The sequence below is a fragment of the Canis lupus genome, chromosome 7 (genome assembly GCF_011100685.1).
Source record: "Canis lupus familiaris isolate Mischka breed German Shepherd chromosome 7, alternate assembly UU_Cfam_GSD_1.0, whole genome shotgun sequence".
In the NCBI taxonomy this organism is placed as follows: domain Eukaryota; kingdom Metazoa; phylum Chordata; class Mammalia; order Carnivora; family Canidae; genus Canis; species Canis lupus.
The window spans coordinates 45,040,171-45,063,576 of NC_049228.1; the positions used below are offsets into that span (position 1 = coordinate 45,040,171).

The 23,406-nt window shown below is 40.6% G+C and overlaps 2 protein-coding genes across 5 annotated transcripts in view; one reads left to right on the forward strand and one right to left on the reverse strand.

The window, feature by feature from the left end:
- Positions 1-21,482, reverse strand: part of C7H18orf25 (chromosome 7 C18orf25 homolog) — an 80,806-nt gene extending 59,324 nt beyond the window's left edge. The window contains exon 1 of one of the 4 annotated variants that reach the window (XM_038543368.1): positions 21,288-21,482. The gene's annotated coding sequence lies outside the window, so the exon portion shown is untranslated. Of the gene's footprint in view, positions 1-19,680; positions 19,889-20,692; positions 20,970-21,287 lie in introns of those variants that run through there. The other 3 variants (XM_038543367.1, XM_038543370.1, XM_038543369.1) reach the window with 3 other exon arrangements.
- Positions 19,710-23,103, forward strand: LOC119872639 (serine/arginine repetitive matrix protein 1-like). The gene is made up of 4 exons (XM_038541809.1): positions 19,710-19,864; positions 20,386-20,838; positions 20,890-21,485; positions 22,812-23,103. The coding sequence occupies exons 1-4, from the start codon at positions 19,710-19,712 to the stop codon at positions 23,069-23,071; spliced, it is 1,464 nt and encodes a 487-aa protein (XP_038397737.1). The 3' UTR covers positions 23,072-23,103.
- Positions 23,104-23,406: the final 303 nt, after the last annotated feature.

Sequence of the window (23,406 nt, forward strand, 5' to 3'; positions counted from 1 at the left end):
GAAAATATTACCAAAGAGAAGTACACATATCGTTAAGTGTACAACTTGATGACTTTTACAAAATGAACATACCCACGTAATGAACACACAGATACAGAGCATTCCCCAAATCCCAGAAGCCTCTCCCATGCCACCTCTAGTTGCCGTCTCTAGTCATTACCTGTCCTTTTCCCAAAAGTAACCATTTTTCGGACTTTATCACCACAGATCAATGTTGTCTATTTTTTTTTAAGATATTACTTATTTATTCATGGGAGACACAGAGAGAGAGGCAGAGACACAGTCAGAGGGAAATAAATCCATACAAACATCTAACCAACCTTTCACAAAAGAACAAGAAAAGCAATTCAATGGTTAAAGTATATTGAACAACTGGTCATTCAAATGAAAAAAAAAAAGAAAATCTAGGGGCACCTGGGTGGCTCGGTAGTTGAGCATCTGCCTTTGGCTCACTGATCACTGCCTTTGGCGTGATCCCAGGGTCTTGGGATCAAGTCCTGCATCAGGCTTTCCACAGGGAGCCTGCATCTCCCTCTGCCTACATCTCTGCCCCTCTCTCTGTATCTCTCATGAATAAATAAAATATTAAAAAAAAAATCGGGATCCCTGGGTGGCGCAGCGGTTTAGCGCCTGCCTTTGGCCCAGGGCGCGATCCTGGAGACCCAGGATCGAATCCCACATCGGGTTCCCGGTGCATGGAGCCTGCTTCTCCCTCTGCCTGTGTCTCTGCCTCTCTCTCTCTGCCTCTCTCTCTCTCTCTCTGTGACTATCATAAATAAATAAATAAATAATTTTTAAAAAATTTTAAAATTAAAAAAAATCATCTGGACACAGACCTTATACCTTTCACAAAAAGTAACTCAAAATGGATGAGAGACATAAATGAAATGTAAAATGCAAAATTATAAAACTTCTAGTGGAAACCAGGAGAAAGTTTAGGTGAACTTAGGTTTGGCAATGAATTTTTAAGCATAATACCAAAAGCATATCCATAAAAGAAAAAAGATTTTATTAAAATCAAAAATTTCTGCTCTGCAAAGATGCTGACAAAAGAACAAAAAATTAAAAAAAAAAAAGAACAAAAAATTTTAAAGTATGTTCAAGTCTCACCTTTAAAAAAAACAAAAGCACACATCTTTTTTTCTTAAGGTTTTATTTATTTGAGAGGGAGAGAAAGAGAGCACGAGCAGGGTGAGGAGCAGAGAGAGAGAAACTCCAGTAGATACCCTGCTGAGCACAGGGCTGACAGGGCTCAATCTCACAGCCCTGATATCATGACCTGAACCTAAGCTAAAACCAAGAGTTGGGCGCTTAACCAACTAAGCGATCCGATCTCTCCCAAAAGCACACATCTTTCTTGCTTTTCACTTCAACTACCAAACTTTAGGATCTATCAGCATCTCTAATTCCTTATCTTCCAAGGCTTAACCCAATGTAATCTAATCTCTGCTCCCATCATTCCACCTAAAAGTTGCTAAGATTATCTTTATTTCATGTCACTAAATCCAAAAGACATTTTTCGTCTTTATTCCTTACCTCTCAGGAGTATCTGATGCTATTATCCATTCCCTCCTTGAAAATCTCTTTCCATGGACTTCTATACCATCACATTATTCTGGTTTTTCCTCCTTCCTCTCCAATTCAACCAACTTGTATCTCCTTTGTTGACTCATTTTCACCTCTCTAAATTTAGTTGTTTTTTAAGAATTTTTCCCCATTTGGGACACCTGGATGGCTCAGCGGTTGGGCGTCTGCCTTCAGCTCACGACGTGATCCTGGAGTTCTGGGATCAAGTCCCACATCAGGCTCCCTGCGTGGAACCTGCTTCTCCCTCTGCCTATGTCTCTGCCTCTCTCTGTGTGTGTCTCTCATGAATAAATAAATAAAAGAAAATCTTAAAGAAAAAAAAAGGAATTTTTCCCCATTTAATCTGCCATGTTTCTTTTCACTAAATTCTCTGCCCACAATAGATCATTTAAGTACCACTTCATTAAGAATGGAAATGCCATTGAGAGAAGCCAGGGCGCATTCAACCAAATATTCCATCATTTGTCATCTGGCTTGATGAGAACACTTCCAATGTGTGGTGTCAGAGTGATATTCAACTTCAACAAAGGACTATCCTTAGGCAGGGGCCCTGCGTGTATCATGTCCAAAGCTGCTGCTTTAATAACCCCTGTCTGAAGAGTTTCTACCAAGTCATCTTGATGGACTAACAGACATTTACCAGTTTGTTAAAGAATATGAATCAACAGCCAGATGAAAAGACGCACAGGAAAAGTATGTGGAGCTTCCATGACCTCTCCAGGTATACCACTCTCCCCAACCCCCTAGTGTTCAACATCCAGAAGCTCCAAATTTAGTTATTCATGGCCCGGTCTTAGGACCTCTTTTCTCTTGTGGCACCTCTAGGTGGTATTATCCACATCCTTAACTCCCAAATTCATACCTTTAGCCCAAAGGGCTCTTCCAAAGATCTCCAAATCCTGATGATCAATTGCCTCCTTGACATTCTATTTAAATTATCCCAAAGATATGGCAAATTTAATGTTAAAAAAATACCCTATTAAAAAAAAAATACCCTACATTGCCTTTCTTCTAGCAAGCAATTAATATGTAAATGTCTCATTACCAAATCCAAAAACATAACCCAAAGTTCCATTCCATCATCAAGTCCTATCAACTTGGCCATCCAATAAATCCTTCACATACTTTTATTTCTCTACTGCCTGGTCAAAGCTACCATGACCCACCGCCTGGGCTATTATAATAATCATAGTGGTCTCCCCACACCCACTCTTGATCACTGCAAGTGCAACCAGAATTGTTTTTGTTTAAAAATTAAAATCTGGAAGAAAAAAAAAAAAAATTAAAATCTGGGATGCCTGGCTGGCTCAGTGGTTGAGCGTCTGCCTTTGGCCTAGGGCGTGATCTTGCAGTCCCGGGATCAAGTCCCACATCAGGCTCCCTGCATGAAGCCTGCATCTCCCTCTGTCTGTATCTCTGCCTCTGTCTCTCTATGTCTCTCATGAATAAATAAATCTTTTTTTAAATAATTAATTAATTAATTAAAATTAAAATCTGGGGCACCTGGGGGGCATAACCGGTTAAGGGTCCAACTCTTGGTTTCAGCTCACGTCATGATCTCAGGGTCCTAAGATCAAGCCCTGAGTGGGGTTCCAAGCTCAGCATCTGCTTGAGATTCTCTCCCTCCCTTCTGCCCTACCCCTTCTCGAAGCATGCTCTCTCTCTCAAATAAATCTTTAAAAAAATTAAAATCTGTTCTTTGGTCAATCTCTTAAAATACTAAAACTATTTTTAAAAGAAAAACTAGAAAAAAATAAAAAAAACTAGAGCTGAAAATATTTAATTCAACAATATATATCAAACGCCTATTGTATCAAGCAACATGCTAGGTCTGAGATTACAAAAATGAGTAAATCACAGTACTCACACCAAGGAGTAATCAAAAACAAATCCGTAGGTTGAAAATCTACTATTTAAGTGTTTCAGAGCAGTTAAAAACAGTAAGAAGTTCATACAAATGAACTGGATGAGTACAAGTAGAGCAAAATTAGGTAAGTACTACAAGAGAGGTATAAAGAACTCCAGACATCCCAAGATCAGAACTAGAAAAAGTATCCACGAAGAGGGTAATTTAACTGGGCTTGGAAAGGTAAGAATGATTTTAATTAAAGAATTAAAAGGGCTATTACAGAATCTTTTTTTTTTTTTTTCCAGAATCTTAAAACCCTGTAACAAGAGAGACATAAAAATCAAAAGAAGCAAGCAAGGTCAGAGGCACTGGACTCCAAACTCAAGATGGGATTTCAAAGTTTCACATGAGATAACTGGAAGTTGATTAAATGAGGGGGTCTATTTTAGCAAAGACAATAATCCTGCATAACCAAAACTGCTCTTAGTCACTTTCATCAATGTCATTCTCAGCACTCATCCAATATGGCAGTAAGCACTAATGCAATATAGTGGTAGCCATGAGATATGGCGATCCTTTCAAACAAGAAAACAAAAGCTCATAAAAACACTAGTCCTGACACTAGAAAAGAAAGGGAATTTGAATTGCTATGTGTCCACTGACAAATTATTAACATTCTCTAAGCTTCAGTTTCCTTGTTTGTAAAATTTCAGTCCTTGGTAATATGAAATGAGTAACACATTCAAAGTACCTAGTGCATAACAACCACAAAGTCAAATTTCAAGAAACAGTATTTTTTTTTTAGCCTTTCTATTCTCTCTTCTTCCTCTTCACTTCAAGCACCTCACAGAACACACCATTTCTCTACAATGTTATCTAGATTCATTCAAGTATTCCGTGCATCCCTAGTGTCAGCTACTGTGCCAAGCACTGGGAGATATACAGTACCTTCCATACAGTACTTACAGTATAAAGAAGAAACAACTGAATAATCACACAAATAAATTTAAATTTTACTACTGTGGTAAGTATCACAAAGATATATTGGCACCATAAAGAAAAAAGCAAGAGGAATGTAATAGCCTAAGAGATGTAGGAAGGCTTCCCTGAAAAGTAAATAGGAACCCACTGTTTTAAAGAGAGGAAGGAGACACAGATTTAAGCTGACTTATACTTCAAAAAGAGCACTCTGGCAGCACAGTGGAGACAGGATGGAAAAGGAGACAAGTAAATGTCAACAGAACAATTCGAAGGCAAGGCAAAAAAAATACAGCAGCTCTAGACTGATGTTACTGGCAACAGAGATGTGGAGGATATAAGATCATAGAGCAAATACGCACAGTGAGAAAGGCAGGTATCATGGGCAAGTCTTTGGTTTCTGGATTCTGCAAATAGTCTGACAGTAGAACCAATCAATTAAGAGAACATGAGGGATCCCTGGGTGGCGCAGCGGTTTGGCGCCTGCCTTTGGCCCAGGGCGCGATCTTGGAGACCCGGGATCGAATCCCACATCGGGCTCCCGGTGCATGGAGCCTGCTTCTCCCTCTGTCTATGTCTCTGCCTCTCTCTCTCTCTCTGTGTGACTATCATAAATAAATAAAAATTTAAAAAAAAAAATGATGAGAACATGAAAAGACCTGTGTAGTGAATGGAGGAGAAAAGGACATCAAGAGTTTGGTTTTAAGGACACCTGGGTGGCTCAGCAGTTGAGTGTCTCTGCCTTTGGCCAAGGGCATGATCCTGGGGTCCTGGGATGGAGCCCCACATTGAGCTCCTTGCAGGGAGCCTGCTTCTCCCTGGGCCTATGTCTCTGTCTCTCTCTCTCTCTCTCTCTCTCTCTCATGAATAAATAAATAAAATATTTTTAAAAAAGAGTTTGGTTTTAGACTGAGGGATTTTAAAGTGCCTTTGAGAAATCCAAAGAAATGTTGCAGAACTAAGTATATAACATTTAGGTCGAAAACTCAGCAGCAATTGGGGATGGATTTTCCTGTCAATAATATTAAAGTATTCTTGGCATTCCTAAGAGCAAATAAAACAATGAATTAGAAAAATTCAAATCTTTGAGAATCAGTTACCATGATCCCTGTTTCTCTAAGTCTGCACCTGCCTGTATACAAAAGCAAGGACATGAAAAGGAAAGGCAGCAAAGTAGAGAAGGAAAAAAATAAGCTAGGGAGGAGTCAGAAACTTGGGTTCTAAACTTAGCTCTGCCACTGTGTAACCTAGGATGAGTCTCTACCTTTGTTCTTCAGTTCCTTATCTGTAAAATTTTAAAAAGGAGTAGGGAATGGAAATACAGATTGTCAAAGTTAAGAGAAACAGACATATATTTATGAAACAATCTAAGAATGCTTTCAAAAGTCTACAGCATCACAGATATGTATTGCTCAACACACTACTTAGACACTTCCCAATACATAGCACGTATGTAGGAATGAGGAGTTGTTTTAGTAGTATTTTAATGCTAATCTTACATTCTTGTAAAAATGACTGCAAATAATCCAGCCTTTGTATGACTGCATAGAACTGTTTTATGCCCAGTGATACACTGCAGCTGTTTATATACATATAAATAATAATATTATTAAAATGAAGCACTCTTAGGGCGCCTGGGTGGCTCAGTCGATTAAGCTTCTGACTTCAGCTCAAGTCATGATCTCAGGGTCCTGGGATTGAGCCCCACGCCCAGCAGGGAGTCTGCTTGTCCCTCTGCCCCTCCTCCTAACTTGTATGCACACCATTTCCTCTCAAATAAATAAAACCTTTTAAAAAATAAAATAAAATAGGGGGCAGCCCTGGTGGCGCAGCCGTTTAGCGCTGCCTGCAGCCCGGGGTGTGATCCTGGAGACCTGGGATCGAGTCCCACATCAGGCTTCCTGCATGGAGCCTGCTTCTCCCTCTGCCTGTGTCTCTGCCTCTCTCTCGCTCTCTCTGAATGAATAAATAAATAAATCTTTAAAAAAATAAAATAAAATAAAATAAAATAAAATAATAAAATAAAATAAAATAAAATAAAATAAAATAAAATAAAATAAAATAGGGATGTCTGGGTGGCTCAGTTGGTTAAGCATCTGCCTTCAGCTCAGGTCATGATCCCAGGGTCCTGGGATCAAGCCCTGTACCAAACTCCCTGCTCTGCAGAGCCTGCTTTTCTCCCTCCCTCTGCTGCTCCCCCTGCTTGTTCTTTCTCTGTCAAAAAAATAAAAGCCTTTTTTATAAATTAATAAAATAATATAAAGCACTCCTTAATCTCCAAAAAATCAGCTAAACACTTAAATGTATAATCCACCCCCAACAACTCTACAAGGTAAATACTATCACCCTATTTTACAGATATGGGCAAAATTAAGGAACTTGCACAAATTAACAGTCAATGCTAGAATTGAGATTTTTCAGAAGCAACTCCAGAGTCCAAGTTCTTTATCACTCATCCCTCCACAGTATGTGCCACATAACACCGTACCTCAAAACAAGCTGCTCAATAAATGTATGCTATTGATAACCTTCAATCCATCACTCTTATTTTTTCACAAATAATAAGGTCGTTGTTTCACTAAACCAAAGTGTAAGGGCTTTAGAGTCAAAGAAACAAACTGAGATTATATAGAGAAGTTTATACAGAGAATTTGCAAATTTTCAAACACTTAAATACAATACTTAACCAGTGCCTCTCCCCCAAAAAGTGTCAGGATAAAGAAAGTGAGAACAAAACCCACCAGATTTACAGTAAAATGACTTTAGTTTTTACCTGGCACATATGTGACACATGAGTCATGTAACTTCTCTGAGCCTATTTTCCAGCTACAAAATGACACTATAGTACTAACATCATAACATCATTTCTTAAGAAGATTCATTTATTTATTTTCGACGGGGAGGGGCAGAGGGAAAAGGAAAAAGTCTCAAGCAGAGAGTCTCAAGCAGACTCCTTCTGAGCATGGAGCCTGACGTGGGGCTCTTTCTCACCAACCTGGTATCATGACCTGAGCCGAAACTAAGAGCCAAATGCTTAACCAACTACACCACACCGGCACCCCCACTCAGAATTATTTCCCATATTAATTTCACTAACATGTAAGAAAATATTCTGTAAACCATTCAATACTAGATTAACAATGGCAAAACATTTACCTTGCATTTTATTGCTTCTGAAACAGAACCGTTCTTAGACTAGAAGAAAAGTTTCCTATAACATTTGACATCTTTTGAAAAATAAATTCTTACACCAGGGTGGGGGGGGCATAAATATTTGCTATTGATAACAGTAATAAGGTCAAGAAAAAGACTGCTTTCAATATTGTGATTTTCAGTCAAAAATGCCAAAGAATATACAGCCAAAAATTGGAAGCCACCAAGATGTCCTTCAGCAAGTGACCATTCAAGTAAACTGTGGTACATCCAGACAATGGAATATTATTCAGTGCTACAAAGAAATGAACCATGGGGCTTCCATGTGGCCCAGTCGGTTAAGGGTCCACTCTGACTTTTAATTTTGATCTCAGGGTAGTGAGATCAAGCCCCTCATCGAGCTCTGTGTTCAGTGGGGCATCTGCTTGAGATTCTTTCCCTTTCCCTCGCCCCCCTCTAAAATAAGTAAGTCTTTTTAAAAGAAAAAAGAAATGAGCTAGTAAGCCATGAAAAAACATGAAAAAAAAAAAAACTTAAATGCATATTACTAAGTAAAAGAAGCCAATCCAAAAGGCTACATAATCTATAATTCAAGCTATATGATATTCTAGGAAAGGCAAAACTATGGAGAGAGACCGTAAAAAGATCAGTGGTTGCCAGAGGCTTGGAGGAGGGAAAGATGAACAGGTGGGGAGCATGGAGGATTTTTAGAGCATTAAAACTATGGTGGATATACATTATAAATCTTTCCAAACCCCAAAACTGTGGAATACCAAGAGTGAGTCCTAATGTTAACTACGGACTCTAGATAACATGTCAATGTAGGTTCCTCAGTTGTTCCTCTGATGGGGGATGCTGATAATGGGGCAGACTATGCATGTGTGGGGAGCAAGGGGTCTATGGAAAAATCTCTGTACCCTCCATTCAGTTTTGCTGTAAACTCTAAAAAGAAAAATAAAGTCTCTTAAAATAAATACACTGTCAAAAAAAAAAAAAAGTCTATGGCTGCCAAGGAGAAATGGAGACGGAGTAGGAATGATAAGTGAAGCAAAGGAGATCTTTAGAGCAGCAAAACTACTCTTAAATACTATAATGATGGACAGGCATCAAACATTTGTCAAAATCCACAGACTTTTTTTTTTTTTTTAAGATTTATTTAATCATAAGAGACAGAGAGAGAGAGAGGCAGAGACACAGGCAGAGGGAGAAGCAGGCTCCATGCAGGGAGCCCAATATGGGACTCAATCCCCTAACTCCAGGATCATGCCATGCCCTAAGCCAAAGGCAGATGCTCAACCTCTGAGCCACCCAGGCATCCCAAAATCCACAGAACTCTTGTCCCTGTTATGGTATCTCTACTTTTCAACACAAAAAGTGAGACCTAATATAAACTTGGACCTTTGTAATGTATCAATATTAGTTCACTAATTGTTAACACAGGTACCAAGCTAATGCAAGATGTTAATAATAGGGAAACTGAAGAGGAGGTTTACAGGAACTCCCTGTACTTTCTCTCAATTTTTCAGCAAACCTAAAACTGCTCTAAAATACACAGTCTACTAATTTGTTGGAAATGCTGAGGAAACTTGGCTTGGAGCTGCTGGAAAGCCAACTTTGCCCTCATGAGAGGAAAGCCCAGCTGAAAATGAAGCCCACGAAGAAAAGCAATAGAAAGCCAGTAGTATACAAAGAGAAAAACAGTGCCCAGATATCAAATGAGTTCCTAGCTCCAACTAGATTAGAGGCCAGTTGCACACTGGACTTATCAAAGTTAAATGAACCTAATAAATCTCATTTTTTGTTTTTTAAAAAATGCATGTGGTGCTACAATATAAATATGTTAGTCATCTCCTGCCTAACATTTTTGTAGGAACTAGGGTCACTGTTCACAGAAAATCCCCACAGTTAACAGATTTACTTGTAGACTTCACTGAAAAGTCAACATGAGAGCAATCTGTTTTGCCCTGGCCTTTGCTTCAGCATCAGAAAACTAGTACTACAATGCACTACTAAGGACTATGGTCAATTTCAGATACAGCATAAAACTCAACCATGAATTAGCTAATACCTCAATGTTTCAAAAAGTTTCAAGGATTAATTTTATTTTAAAATATTTATTTATTTGAGATAGTGTGTGTGTACATGTGCACATGGGGAGAGGGGCAGAGGGAGATAATCCCAAGTAGACTCCCTGCTGAGAGCAGAGCCCAAATGGGGGCTGGATCTCATCACCCATGAGATTAGATCATAACCTGAGCTGAAATCACTAGTCAGATGCTCAAATGACGAAGCCACCCAGGCACTCTCTCATGGAATATTTTAAAAAGCAAAAAAGATAGAGGCAATTTCAACTGAAAAGCCTACTAAAAAAAATGCTTCAGTTATTGTTTTTAAAAAGAAACTGATGTTTTATTGCCTATTTCCAGGCTTTTTATAAAGCTATAATTTAAAAAGATACATAGAACAAGTGCTCTACACACACTCACAACTACCTAAACAAGTCCATTTAGGTTTCCAGAACATTTTAATTATTTTTATTAATTATTGCTCATAGTTAACCTGAAATGTACAATCCTCATTTCTAAGAAAAGAATATGTAGGTCAATGGCCAAGATATATTTAGATAGATTTAGACAGATATATTTAGAACAGTTTCTGAATTTCCAACCTGCTTCTTAACCTACGACTAGATTGTGCTACACAAGTAGCCTCCTTTAACCAAAATGAAGGTTCTGAACATCTCAACCTTTACAAAAGATCATTCAGGTTATACATTTTAAAGATAAGGCTTTTATACAGACTCCTTTAAAATAAGGTTTCCTAATATATTTAAGGTTTGATATTTACATTTTGGGTTTTGCCCACAAATATACAAGAATATCTCTCCTGTGTGAATCAAGGCACATCTACACTGTACACTGAAGAAGGTAAACAAGACTGTTCCTTGCTAAGAAGACCTACAGTTTCCCTATACACATTCCTTACAATTAGAATAATATTTGAATTTTTTTAAGACCTATAAGGCATGTATTGCTAAAGTCTCACATCAGCATCATTCTGCTTCATTAGGCTCCAAATTCTTTCAACATGCTTACATCTTTTCTGATTCAAGGGATTTTGCACTTGCTGTTCCCACTACCAGGAATGCAATCCTCATTGCTCTTTTGAAGGCTTGGCTTGCTCCTGTACTTCAGATCTCAATTCAAACTCACCTTTAAAAGGCCTTTCTTAAAAAATAAATTAATTAATAAGTTAATTAATTAAATCATTCCTTAAATATACTAAAACACCTCCTTTCTCACCCATACCCCATTGTTACTCTGTTTTTTAAAAGGAGTCTAAATTACCTTGCTCATTTGTGTGTTTATAGGTTATTGTCTGTCTGCTTCATGGAATATGAGATACAAGAGGGAAGGGGATTTGTCTCTTTGATTACTGTATCTGCAGCCATCTAGAAAAATACCTAAAACCTACCAGACACTTAATATTTGTTGAACAATATATATTTATACTCAGGTTATCTATTTATTTTTTGGCTAGGGCCTGTGGATACTATTTTTTAAAAATAAGTTTCATTAAAATAGAATCTTGAGGACATTTTGCTTTTTCAAACATCGACATTTTAAAATCCCTTATTTTAAATAATTTCCCAACCATTTAAAATTTTAACGACAAACTCTGCTACAAGTGCAGTTACCTCCTTTACTTCAGCACTTTTTTTAAAACATTTTATTTATTTAAAAAAAAATTTTATTTATTTATTCATGAGAAACACAGAGGGAGGGAGAAGCAGAGACACAGGCAGAGGGAGAAGCAGGCTCTATGCAGGGAGCCGAATGTGACACTTGATCCCAGATCCCGGGACCACATCCTGAGCAAGGCAGACGCTCAAACCGCTGAGCCACCGGTCCCTCAGCACTAACTTTATCTACAAATGCATCATATTAGTTTAAGATGTGCTTTTCAGATATACATAATAATGATACAAGGCTTAAGTAACCAATTTTTTTTTCAAAATAGCAGCCACAGGAAATGCAAATGATATGCCACTTTTTCCTTGCTTAAATCTATGGCTCAATTAATATAAAGTATTAATGTTTAAATAAATACTAAGTCACTTCATATTTTGGTTTTTGTCTACAATTATACAAGAATACATCTTTTGTGGGGCACCTGGCTGGTTCAGCTGAAAGAGTGACAACTTGAACCCATCTCAGTGTCATGGGTTCAAGTCCCACATCGGCTGTAAAGATTACAAAAAAATAAATAAACTTTAACAACAAAAAAATACATCAAAGTATATCTATATTTTACATTTAAGAAGGTAAACAAGGATACTCTTTGATAACTTTCCCTAGAAACAAATATCCATTGTTTTTATTCACTTTTATAGAAAACACACAGCTACCATTTCTTTGGTATCTTTATATTTGAGAAAAACAGTATACTTTTCCATACTGTGCTTACTGTGCCCAAGGCATACCATACCATTATTCAGCAAAAATAAAAACTATGCCATATAAAGAAGGGAAGGAGTTATTAAGCAAGGGAGGTGTAGTCCAAATAGCAATGTAAGCAAATTTTTTAAAGTTACTTTTTAAAGAGGCTTAGCTTTGAAATTCAAAAATTATTAGCTGGCTTACAGTTTAAATATTCAACTACATGTGTTTAGTGTTTGTTTTGTTTTGTTTTTAAGGACTTTTTATTTGGGGGGCACCTGGGTGGCTCAACTGGTTAAGCATCTAATTCTTGATTTCAGTTCAGGTCACAATTTCAGGGTTGTGAGATCAAGACTCTCTTGGGGCTCTGCACTGGGTGAGAAGCCTGCTTTAGGTTCTTTTCTCTCCCTCTCCCTCTGCTCCTTCCCCCCTCCTAAAAAAATAAATAAGTAAAAAAATAAGAGGCTGTTCTATTTAAATTTTTTTCTTTATTTTTAAATAATCTCTATACCCCACATGGGGCTTGAACTTCTAACCCTGAGATCAAGAATCACATGCTCTGAATGACACAGCCAGGTGCCCTTCAATTATGGATTTATTACTGAATCTGATTCAAAAATGATGCACTCTCCTCACACTAAAAATCAAAGAAACTGGGCTGCTTATACACTGTTGTAAAAACACTTCTTATATGAATGGAACTTAAAAAAGAAAATCAGGAGACCACCACCAACAATGTAGCTTAACCCTAAGAAAGCAGAAAGTTCTGCTTCCAAGATGGTTAGGATATAAAACAGATTATAGCTTGCATATTCTACTCATTTTTTTAAAGCAGTAACTTACTTTCCTAATAACTGGGACCACAGTTTAAAAAAAAAAATTCCATGATAATCAATTACAAGTCTTTAAGACTACTTTCTAAGCTCTGACGATCTTTGCCTACCCTACACCTAAAAACTTAAAAAAAAAAAAAAAGGCCCAAATTAAGGTGTTTTGAAGTTCTGCATAGTTTTATTTTTTACAATATAAACATGAAGAGAAGACCAAGAAGCAAATCGCAATCTATGAAACTAAAACTAGAATGAAGCAGGGCTTTCAAACAGTTTTATATGCCTACTTCCTGCTGATATGGGCAACTGTCAAAGATTATAAAATGACTCTACAGTGTCAGACAAGTTGAATATCAGAACAGATAACAATCTAACAGTGGGAGAGAATCACAATATAAGTAATCGTTCAAAAAAATTTGCACCAATAATTATCACCTGATTTTTTTTTTTACTATGGCATACAATTCATACACTATGAGAGTGATTTTTAAAACACAACACAGCAACTACCGAGAAAATTTAAACAAAAGAAATTAAGAGTTAACCTTAAACATAGGTGAGAAGGGAAACAGCACAGTATGAAGAAAGCAATTAAAAAGAAACCAGTTACTTGTGCAAATGTTTTTACTCACCCCCTTTAGCCCCGTTATATTGCAATCTCCTTTGAAAACAGGGATTATGTTAATCGTCTTCAGTTCATTCAGTTCTAATACATAATGGTTTTCCTAATACATAATATTTAATAAATATGTCAAACTGATGAACTGACTCATTTTTAAAAATCAGAAGACCACTAATGAAACACCTTATTTGCTTAGTATCACTAATAATTTGTATATAAAAATATATTCCATTACATAGAATCAACATGATTTCTAACAGTGTAACTGTCCCTTTACCTTTCCACATAAAAACTTAAGACAAAAATGGACACCACTTCCTTCAAGAGTGAAGTTGACTAAGTTAGAGCCTGGTAAATCCATCTCCTTAGTTAGAATACTGTATATAAATGCTTGTGAATTTATGCATAAAGATGTAAAAATAAAAAAAAAAAAGATGTAAAAATCAGACACTAGAAAACTAAATTTCTTAGGCAACTAACACAAATAAGGTAAAGCAGTATTATCTTACTAAAAATCAAAAGGAAGCCCCCTCTCCCCAGATGTTCAGTTCCAGGAAGAGATTCCATTATGTCTATAACAGTGATGTTGCTAAATCTTTTGAAATAAAAAAAAAAAATTTAATCTTTTTTCTAATTTTTATATATACAAACTTAATACTTTAATGACAATAGTACTCTTGTCTTACTAAGCACTAGTATCTCTAAACAAATTTCACTTTCAAAGGACTTGGTTATTTGTTGGATTCGGGGTTAGTGTTTCCCCTGAGAAGCTGTAGGTAGCATGGATAATATGGACAGTGCAACCAAAGATAAAGACTGAAATAAAAACCCCTAAGATATTACAATATAGTGGAAATAGCCCTTTTCTCCACAGCAACTCATCCCTTCCCTTCACTTAGCTTTCAAAAGGAAAGCGTTGAAGAAGCTATAAACAAGGTACAGTATAAAAGCCTCAGAACTGGGAATGATGAAAGGCATTGAGAGTGAAGAATTATGAGTAATTAAGTAATGGAGCTCAGCAATGAGTATCAACAGCTGCTAATACCACAGAGAACCAAACATTATGTGCCTCCTGATGCAACTACTCAACATCATCTATTTCTCTGCCCCCCTCAAAAAGAAAGGGAAGAGAAACAATATATGTTATAGAAACTCAAACTGATCAAGCCTTTAGACCTAATATCAAATAACAAGAAACCAAGGGAACAGAGGAACACGTTTAATACCACCAGAAGAATGTAACTGACCAATTCAAACTGGGAAAAAAAACTGTTTCTTCAACGAATAATTTCCCAGGGAGGGAGGAAATGTAGGGGGAACCTTCAGATTACCAAACAATACACAGACCTTACTTGACTCAGTCTAAGTATAAAAGTACATTTATGAGACAGTGGAGCAATCTGAACACTAAATATCATACGATAGGAATTACTGCTAATTATTTTCAGTATGATAATAGTTATTTGGGTTTTTTCCTTCAAGAGTGAGGTTGACTAAGAAACTGGAGTGCTAAAAGAATGGAATACAAAAAAAGGAACACTAAAAACTAACGCAGCTGAATGGATTTGGCCCACCCAGAATGAAATATAAATTGTGAGATTGCAACCACGGGAAGACAGCAGCTTTGCTTGCTTGCCAGCCAACCTTTTCTCCACTGATACAAGCTCTATAAATAGGCCAGGAGTGATAATGGCTGCTCAAATCACTTCATGTTGCAGATACGACCACTACTGACATGTATCTGGCCCAGCCCCAGGCTGTGAATAAACCAGCATCAAGTAAGAGCCAAGGAAGTTACCAAACACAAAGAATGCACCATGGCTATTGTAAGACCCTCTAAGTGCTCAAAAACACCATCAATGTAAATCAAGAACACTGTAAAACACAGGTTCTAGATTTCCTCCAAGATCCCTGCTCTGGCCATTTCTATCTCCTTCAGAATATAGCACACATAAAGATGGGATAAAGATGGGTCACCCCATGCTAGGACCTGAGGTCCTCAAGATAAATGGTGCCAAAAACCTATCATAGCAAATCATTTAGTGGACTGTAGTGGAATAAAATAATGGGAAACCCTTGATGATAAAAAGCGTTGATGTAAGAATAAACCATGCTTCTATGTTAGGTTAAAACTAGGGCAGACAGGATACCACTCAAAATCTTAACCACATGAGGTTTTTGTTCTTAATACGGAAAGGAAAACAGTGCTGTTTTCCCAGAGTTTTAGTCCACACCCAACTTCCCTATCCCCAACAATACCTTTCTCTGATCAGAAGGCACCTCACAAAATGCTGACTCAGAACATCATAAGAACATTATTTAAAAAAAAAAAAAAAAAATCAGACAACTAAGTAAAAAATAACTTCTGGAGACTTCAGTCAGTCTCCTGTTTCCCTAATATTTACCATGCTAATAAAAACTTAAATTTCTAGATTACCTAAGCACAAGTCTAGTTTATCCACATTCTTAGGAATGACTGCTGTAAGTTTTAACAGATTTAATTCTGTTGCTCTTTGAACAATCAGAACTAATTTATTAATACATGGACTTGAATTTCAGGGGGAGAAAAAAGTATTTTGTAAATGAGCTGGCAATACAAAAAAGAACACTCAAGTCCCCAATCATTTCCTTTCACGCTTAGAGACCCATTTAAGAAAAATATCATTGAGGGGGGAAGAAAAGAATAATCTCATTTTCCAATATCTTACTTAAAATGATTTCATAAAGGAAAAGACTAACTCCATACTATACTTTGCTATACAGTACTTTTTTCTGCAACAGCCTACTTTTCTTCACATTTAGAGAAGGAAAGAAACTTAGAGGTCATCTGGTTCGCTAGATTTGAGTACCTTAGGCAGAAATGGTTTCTTTCATTTTTCTAACCATCCCCACCTGGCACCTAAGTATTCGATAAATGAGCTTCTGATTTAACCAAGTATAAACACACCCACATAAAAATAAGTTCTGTGGTAAGTTTTTACTTTTAATTAATCTTCACTAGAAAATACTCACCTAAGTAGTGTTAAAATTGGATAAAGTCAAATTAGTAACTTAGGGTTTATACCACCTATCTTTTGGCTATTAAGACAGAATTGGAGGTCCTTGTTTTGAATAAAGACATGAAAGAGAACAAAAACATAACTTAAAATGAACACTATAAGGCAAATCCTAAACAAGACAATCATCAAATCTGAGTCATACTGGTTATTTTATGGTATTTTTAAACCACGTTTACTACTATCATCTGCTACTAATATGTTATGATAAATATGTATACTATATACAACACACATTTCCCTCCCTTAGCTCAGAAGTATAGAAGGAATATAAAATACTTCTTAGTTTCACCCTGCTCCTTCCTTTTACCACAAGGACCTGTAGGCTGAGTGTGAAAACTGACTGAACATCAATCCCACTTGTGCTGAGAAGCTGCCCACACAGAATCAGAAAACACTGTTTATTTCCCCTAAGTTCTATTATGAGCCATGAAAGAGTAGGGAATGTAGGTACAATTAAAGATAAACCCTAAAAGGATTTAGAAAAGTTTCATGACAACAGTCAAATCTAAATTTAAGACTGGAAATTAAAAACTAAAGAAAAATAACTATGAAATTACTTTAGTCTGACAAATAAGAATCAACTCAAAATAAAGAATGAAAACCAGTCGGGCACCTGGGTGGCTCAGTTGATTGTCTGACTCTTGATACTGGCTCGGGTCATGATCTCAGGTCTTGGGATTGAGCCCGGAGTCTGCTTGAGATTCTCTCCTCTTCTCCCTCTGCCCCTCCCCACTTGCTCACACTTGGCGTGCGTGCTCTCTCTCTAAAGTATAATAATATCAGTAACATTTCTACTCATTGAACATAAGGATGAAGACAATCTTTCAAAAGGAATGCTATCACATCCTTCATATTCCACCTGAGCTTTTTTTTCCTCTAAAAGAAGAAAATAATGCTTTAGCACACTAAGGTACTTGCACAACCTATTCCTCTGTAAAGTGAAGGCACTAGCCACACAACCAGTCAACATTACCGATACTCATGACTTTGGATAGGCTGTTTACCTAACCTGGAATGCGCACCTGGAAACTCATCTCAAACCCAGGTGTAAGTAGTTTTAAGTTCCTTCAGCATCAGGACCTTGTCAGTCCTACTCACCAGTATGTCTCTAGCAACTACAGCACTACTGGCACACAGTAAGCAATCAATAACTTAGGGTTGTGAGAATAGAGAGGTTCTACCTGAATGTGTCGTCCTCTATTTTCTCCAAGTTTTCAATAGCTCTTTCTCAGTTATTAATGTCTATTTCAATTTTACTACAGCTAGCTAAGAAAACTTATTTGGCCCCAGATTCTTTCCTAAGTTAATACAGAAAACCATAATCAGTATGATTCAAAGGAAAACACATTAATAGCACATTCTTGGGGGTATCTGGCTGGCTTAATCTGTAGGGCATGCAACAATTTGATCTTAGAGTCATGAGTTTGAGCCCCATGTTGGGTGGAGTAATTACTTAATAAATAAAAATTTAGAGGTCCCTGGGTGGCTCAATTGGCTAAGCATCTGCCTCTGGCTCAGGTCATGATCCCAGGGTACTGGGATGGAGCCCTGCTTTGCCCTCTCCCTCTGCCTGCTGTTCCCCCTACTTGTGCTTGCACACTCTCTGTCAAATAAATAAATAAAATCTTTTTAAAAATAAATTAAAAAGCACATTTTTAATCTTTTATTAGGTGTTCTCAAGTACTGCCAATTGTAAGCATGTAAGCAAGAATATACATTTGTTTTCGAATTCCCAGTTAAATGCAGGAAAATTAGGAAGGTCTAAGAAAATGCCAAAATTACAAACACAGAGTTTGGTTATCTAGTATACGCCAGCTCCAACCTTAAAAAAGAAAGAAAAAACAAAAACAAAACCATGCTAATTGCACATACATTGTGTACTCATGCAGACATTAGACCAAACGGTAAGATTGAAGATCCCAGCAAAACAACTCCTTGAATAATGAGTTTACAAGTTACACAAGCTAGAAAGTTACTAGTCACATAGTTAAGGAGACTTGATCTATCAATGTGTCTTATAAAATAAAATCTTTGAAGGATATAAACTGAGCACTCAGTTCCAACAGAACTACATTAAATTAGAATCTAAGGCCGAGTTTATCTTTAATATACAGCTCTTGGATTAATCATGATGAGTATAAAACAAAGAGCATTATGACACTCTTTCCTAAGTGCATTTAAGAGTCATATAAACTAAATTAGTGAATAATGTAACAACTCACTATGAACACAATATGACTAGCTAGCACTGGGCAAAGTTTCCAACTCTAGTCATTTTTCACAAAAAGATGTCAGAAAAAAAAATTTTTTCGATAAAAAGTCATTTAGCTGATGCGTTAGGTATAATTACCTCAAAGTTTCTCTCTGCCTTTCATATTGTATACACACGTGTCCTGAAGTTTACAACACGTTAACCTTATGAAAAACATGAAGTTTTAAGAGTACAATGATACTGGAAAGCACTCTGATTTAAAAATGGCTAAAAATATTTCTATTTGTCAATGGGACTGCATGAAATTTCACTAAGATTCTTTTTAAAGCAACATAGGTCATTGCAGTAAATTCCATCTTAGCTTCCTGAATTAAAATTTAACTCCGTTTTCTATTTACTGAGCACCTACTGCGCATAAAGCACTAAACCAGGCATCAGGTTGGCCAGATTAGACAGCCATAATATTACATTTCCCACTAACAAACGGTTAGCGTTGTGACTCCTCAGGACGTCAGGTAATAACTATCAATCGTAGGCCTCTAAAAATGCTTGTTAAACCAAAAGGCAATGCTCTTACTTGGAGGAATCCGGATTGCCTGGATCAGCAAAACTACGTTAGAAAGTTAATAGTCTTCATCCTTAAAATATCCCAGGAGAAGAAGGAAGGGAGCGATGCAAACTGTTAGCATGTGCCCAACGACACTACACAGTAACAGCCTAAGCAACAACGCCAGATGTATTTGTAATTAAGAGGTCCAACCTTGACAAAGCATCATCAGTGGGGCTTTCATCCAACTAGGGGGATGGATTCAGAAAGAAAAGAAAAAGAAAAGAAAGGAAAGGAAAGGAAGAAAAGAAAGAAAAGAAAAGAAAAGAAAAGAAAAGAAAAGAAAAGAAAAGAAAAGAAAAGAAAAGAAAAAAAAAGAAACTCAGTCAAGAGATGAAAAGCACCTCTAAGCATAAACGGCTCAGGCGGTTCGATGTGGAAGACCAAGGACGGACAGACGTTCATCCCTTCAACCCGCGAGCCTCAAATTCTGCGACAGCGGAGAGGACGGCTTGAAAAAGGGAGACCGAGTGACCTACGGGTTTCTTGTCGGGGCTACGGCCCCAGCGATAAACTGAGGTCGGCGCCGTAAGAAATAAATGACGAAGCGCGAAACGCCACTGACGGACGAGGAGGAGAAGCCGAAGACCCCCCGGGCGGAGTCAGAGAAGACAATGGCCTGTACCCGGGGGCGGGGGGCGGGGGGCGCGGGGCGCAGTTTCCACCGGCGCCAGTTTTCTAGGTGAGGGTGACCAACTCCAGAGGACGTAGTTTTGGAGGCTGGCACAGCCCTGCCAGCGGCCGGCGGCGTCTGCCGACCGAAGGTAGTGGAAGCGCCGCGGCGCAGGCGGCGCCGCCACGGGAAGCCTCTAGTCCCCGTCCCCGTCCTCGGCCACGGCGCGCGCCGCGCTGGGCGGCCGCCGGGGCTCCCGGGGGCAGGCGGCAGGTGTCCGGCAGAGTTGGCGGGGCTGGGGCTGGGGTTGGGGCCGCCGCCGCCGCCGCCCCCCCCCCCCCCACGGCCGGCCGAGGCGCCCGAAAGTTGCGTGAAGACAACTCCCCGGCTCGCGGGCTGCGGCACCTCCAGCCTCCTCTCAGCCCCCGGGGAAAAGGGAGCTCCGCCCGCCACCTCGGCCGGGCCGGGAGGACCCGAGGGGCACCGGCGGGCGGGCGAGGCGAGGCGCCCAGCAATTCCGCTCCCTCCCGGAGCCCCCGACCCGGGCCGCGCCTCCCGCCACGTCCGGGCGCGAACGCTCGGCGCCCGCCGGCCGGGCCCGTCACGACCCCGTCACGACCCCGTCACGACCCCGGCGCCGCAGAGCCCACCCCCGCGCGGCCCGCAGCCCTCCCCGGGACGCAGCCCGGTCCCACGGCTCGACCAGCAGCCGGGCCGCGGCCCCGCGCACCTTCCCGCCTCACCTGCGCTCCGGGGCAGCCCTGCACCTCCTCGCCCGCTCCGCGCGCCCCGTCGGGGCACGCACCGACCCCCCGGCCGCGGTGACTCGGGCCGCGACGGCCGCCGCCGCCTCTTCCTCCTCAGCACAGGCCCCGGCGGCGAGCAGAGGGTCGCGGTCCGAGCCCCGCCGGGGCTAAAACGAATCTCGCCACCTCCACAGCCTCCACCAAGTCCCTTCACTCGTCCGCGCCGCCCGGAGAAAATGTCACCAGAGGCCGTTCCGCTCGGCGCCTCACTTCCGCCCGGAACCACAGAGCCCGCCCCGGTCGGCTAGAGCGGCCGCTGCGGCGGCGGCCTCCCGGGACTGGCGCGGGAAGCCGAGGGAAAGCCAGACAGCGCCACCTGGCGGAAGGGGACGCGCGCTCCTCCCGCTGCAGAGCGCCGGCCGCGCGGCCACCAGCTTCCCGGGCTTCTTTCCCGCGCTGCATCCATCCGCTCTAGGCAGCTCCCTTCCAGAAACGTCCTTCCCAGAGGGTCGGAAACCAGTCAGCGCAAGCCAAGGACAATGCCCTAAGAGGAGGACAGCGCTCCCTTGTCCGTACGATCCTCAGTACTCACCTTTCCTGAAGGCTTCCCGCAGGAAGCTCGTCGTGTCCGAATCCTTGAGCGGCTCCAGCAGGGAGTCCGCTCTCTTCTCCCCCCGCTTCTTCGCGGATGCCGACAGCTCGGCTCGGGGACACTGGGCTGCGCTCTTCTCCGGCCGGGGCCTCAACATCCCGTGCAAGTTTCTGGTCGGGAACCTGGCAGGCCCGGCAGGTACAGCGCCACCTGCTGGTGAGACGGGGTCGGCCGGGGAGAGCCCGCTCCGCCCCTGCGCGCCTTGGGGACGCCCCAAATTCCACCCCTGCAGAGTCACTCCTCTCGTTTGCGCTTCTGGGTGGGAAGGGTGACGCACCCGGGCATCCTGTGAGTGTCTGAGGCCCTTCCTTGAGGTCTCTGATGGAAACGTGCTGTACGCGGGACCTGGAGGAAAGGTGAAGTGGGTAGCGGCCACCTGGCGGGTGCTGGACTCAGAAGGTGCCGCGAACCAACCTCGCAACTCGAGATCTAGCCCCGGGCAGGCGCTCCCAAAGGCCAGGGTTTTGGGAAGTCAATGAACAAGTAAGAGCTGGAGGAGAAAAGTGTAAAAGGTCTTTTTCAGGAGCCACGCTGGGCCCCTGGGGTGACACTCCCCAGGTGGAGATTATGGAAATCACAGCGCTGGCCCCACCTTCCCCCCCAACATCAGTCTCCCCCCTTTACATCAGGCGCTTCAGCTCCCCCGGTCCACTCATTTGTGCTGACTGCCCACAAGCCTGGGAGTTTTCCATCGATGACTAAATGGGAAAAAAAAAAAAAATGGACACAATAATTTTATATGAATAGCTACCTTTTTTTGAATGCCCACCATGTGCCGGGCACTGTGGCATGCATCTAAACGGATTCATGCATTTAAGCCGCACAACAACCTGATAAGCTTGGTACTATCACCAAACCCCAGGTGACAGAAATGGAAACTGAGGCACAGAATGGTGAAAGTTGCCCACCCAAGGTCACATATCAGTAAGTGGCAGGACAGGACTCTGACACAAATAGTCTACTCCAGGGCTTGCTCTCTCAACCACTACCACCATCTATCTCTTTGAGACTCAGAACATAACTATGTGCCTGATAAACATTTTTTTGTCTATGTATGACATTTCATTCGCTCGTTCATCCGTTTGTTCATTTATTTCCCTGCTACCTTAGTCCTCAAGGAATGTGACAGGTTCCGGGGTAGTGATAAGAGCCCAAGTTCTTTCGGAAGAAAGAGAGAAAATTTAACTACTAAGATGACAGCTGTCAGTCTCGAAGTGAAAGAGTAAATGTAGACTAATATATTCGGTTTTTAAATGACTCCTTGACAATCTTATCGCAATGCCTTAGAGATCCTGAATTGTCTCCCAGAATCTCACATGCATCACATGCTCAGCTCTTCAAGCTCCTGAAATCCCATCTCTGTAGAACCAGCCCATCTCAGTCCCCATCCCCCCATCCATATCACTATCTACCCTCCATCCCATTGTCTCTACCATAAACTCACCACAATCTCTCTGTTCACAGACGCTGTCCTACAAACGTGTCCATCCCCTAGCCTGCCTGTAATATCAGTGATTCTCTTCCTACCTTTGGCCGTAAGTCTTGGAGGCCAAGACCAGGCCGTCCAAATCACTCTCCGGCATCATTGCTTGCTCCTGATGCACCACCAGCAGTGGGGCTGGGCCTGCAGCAGGTGCCTATTAGAACTGGTGGCCTCGGGGCCCTGGGTGGCTCAGTTGGTTAAGTGTCTGCCTTTGGCTCCAGTCATGATCCCAGGGTCCTAGGATCAAGCCCCGAGTCGGGCTCCTCACTCAAGGGAGAGTCGGCTTCTCCCTCTCCCTCTGCCCCACTCCCCTCCCCATTCCCAGCTTCTGATCTCTGTTCTCTCTCTCTCAGATAAATAAATAAAATCTTGAAGAAAAAGAAAGAAAGAAAAGAAAAGAAAAGAAAAGAAAAGAAAGAAGAAAGAAGAAAGAAAGAAAGAAAGAAAGAAAGAAAGAAAGAAAGAAAGAAAGAAAAATATTTATAAATAAATAAATAAATGGTGGCCTGAACAGTAACATCAGAGTGCTTGCTTTGACTATAGTCCCTTTCTTCCTGACCAAGCAGGGTATTCCTG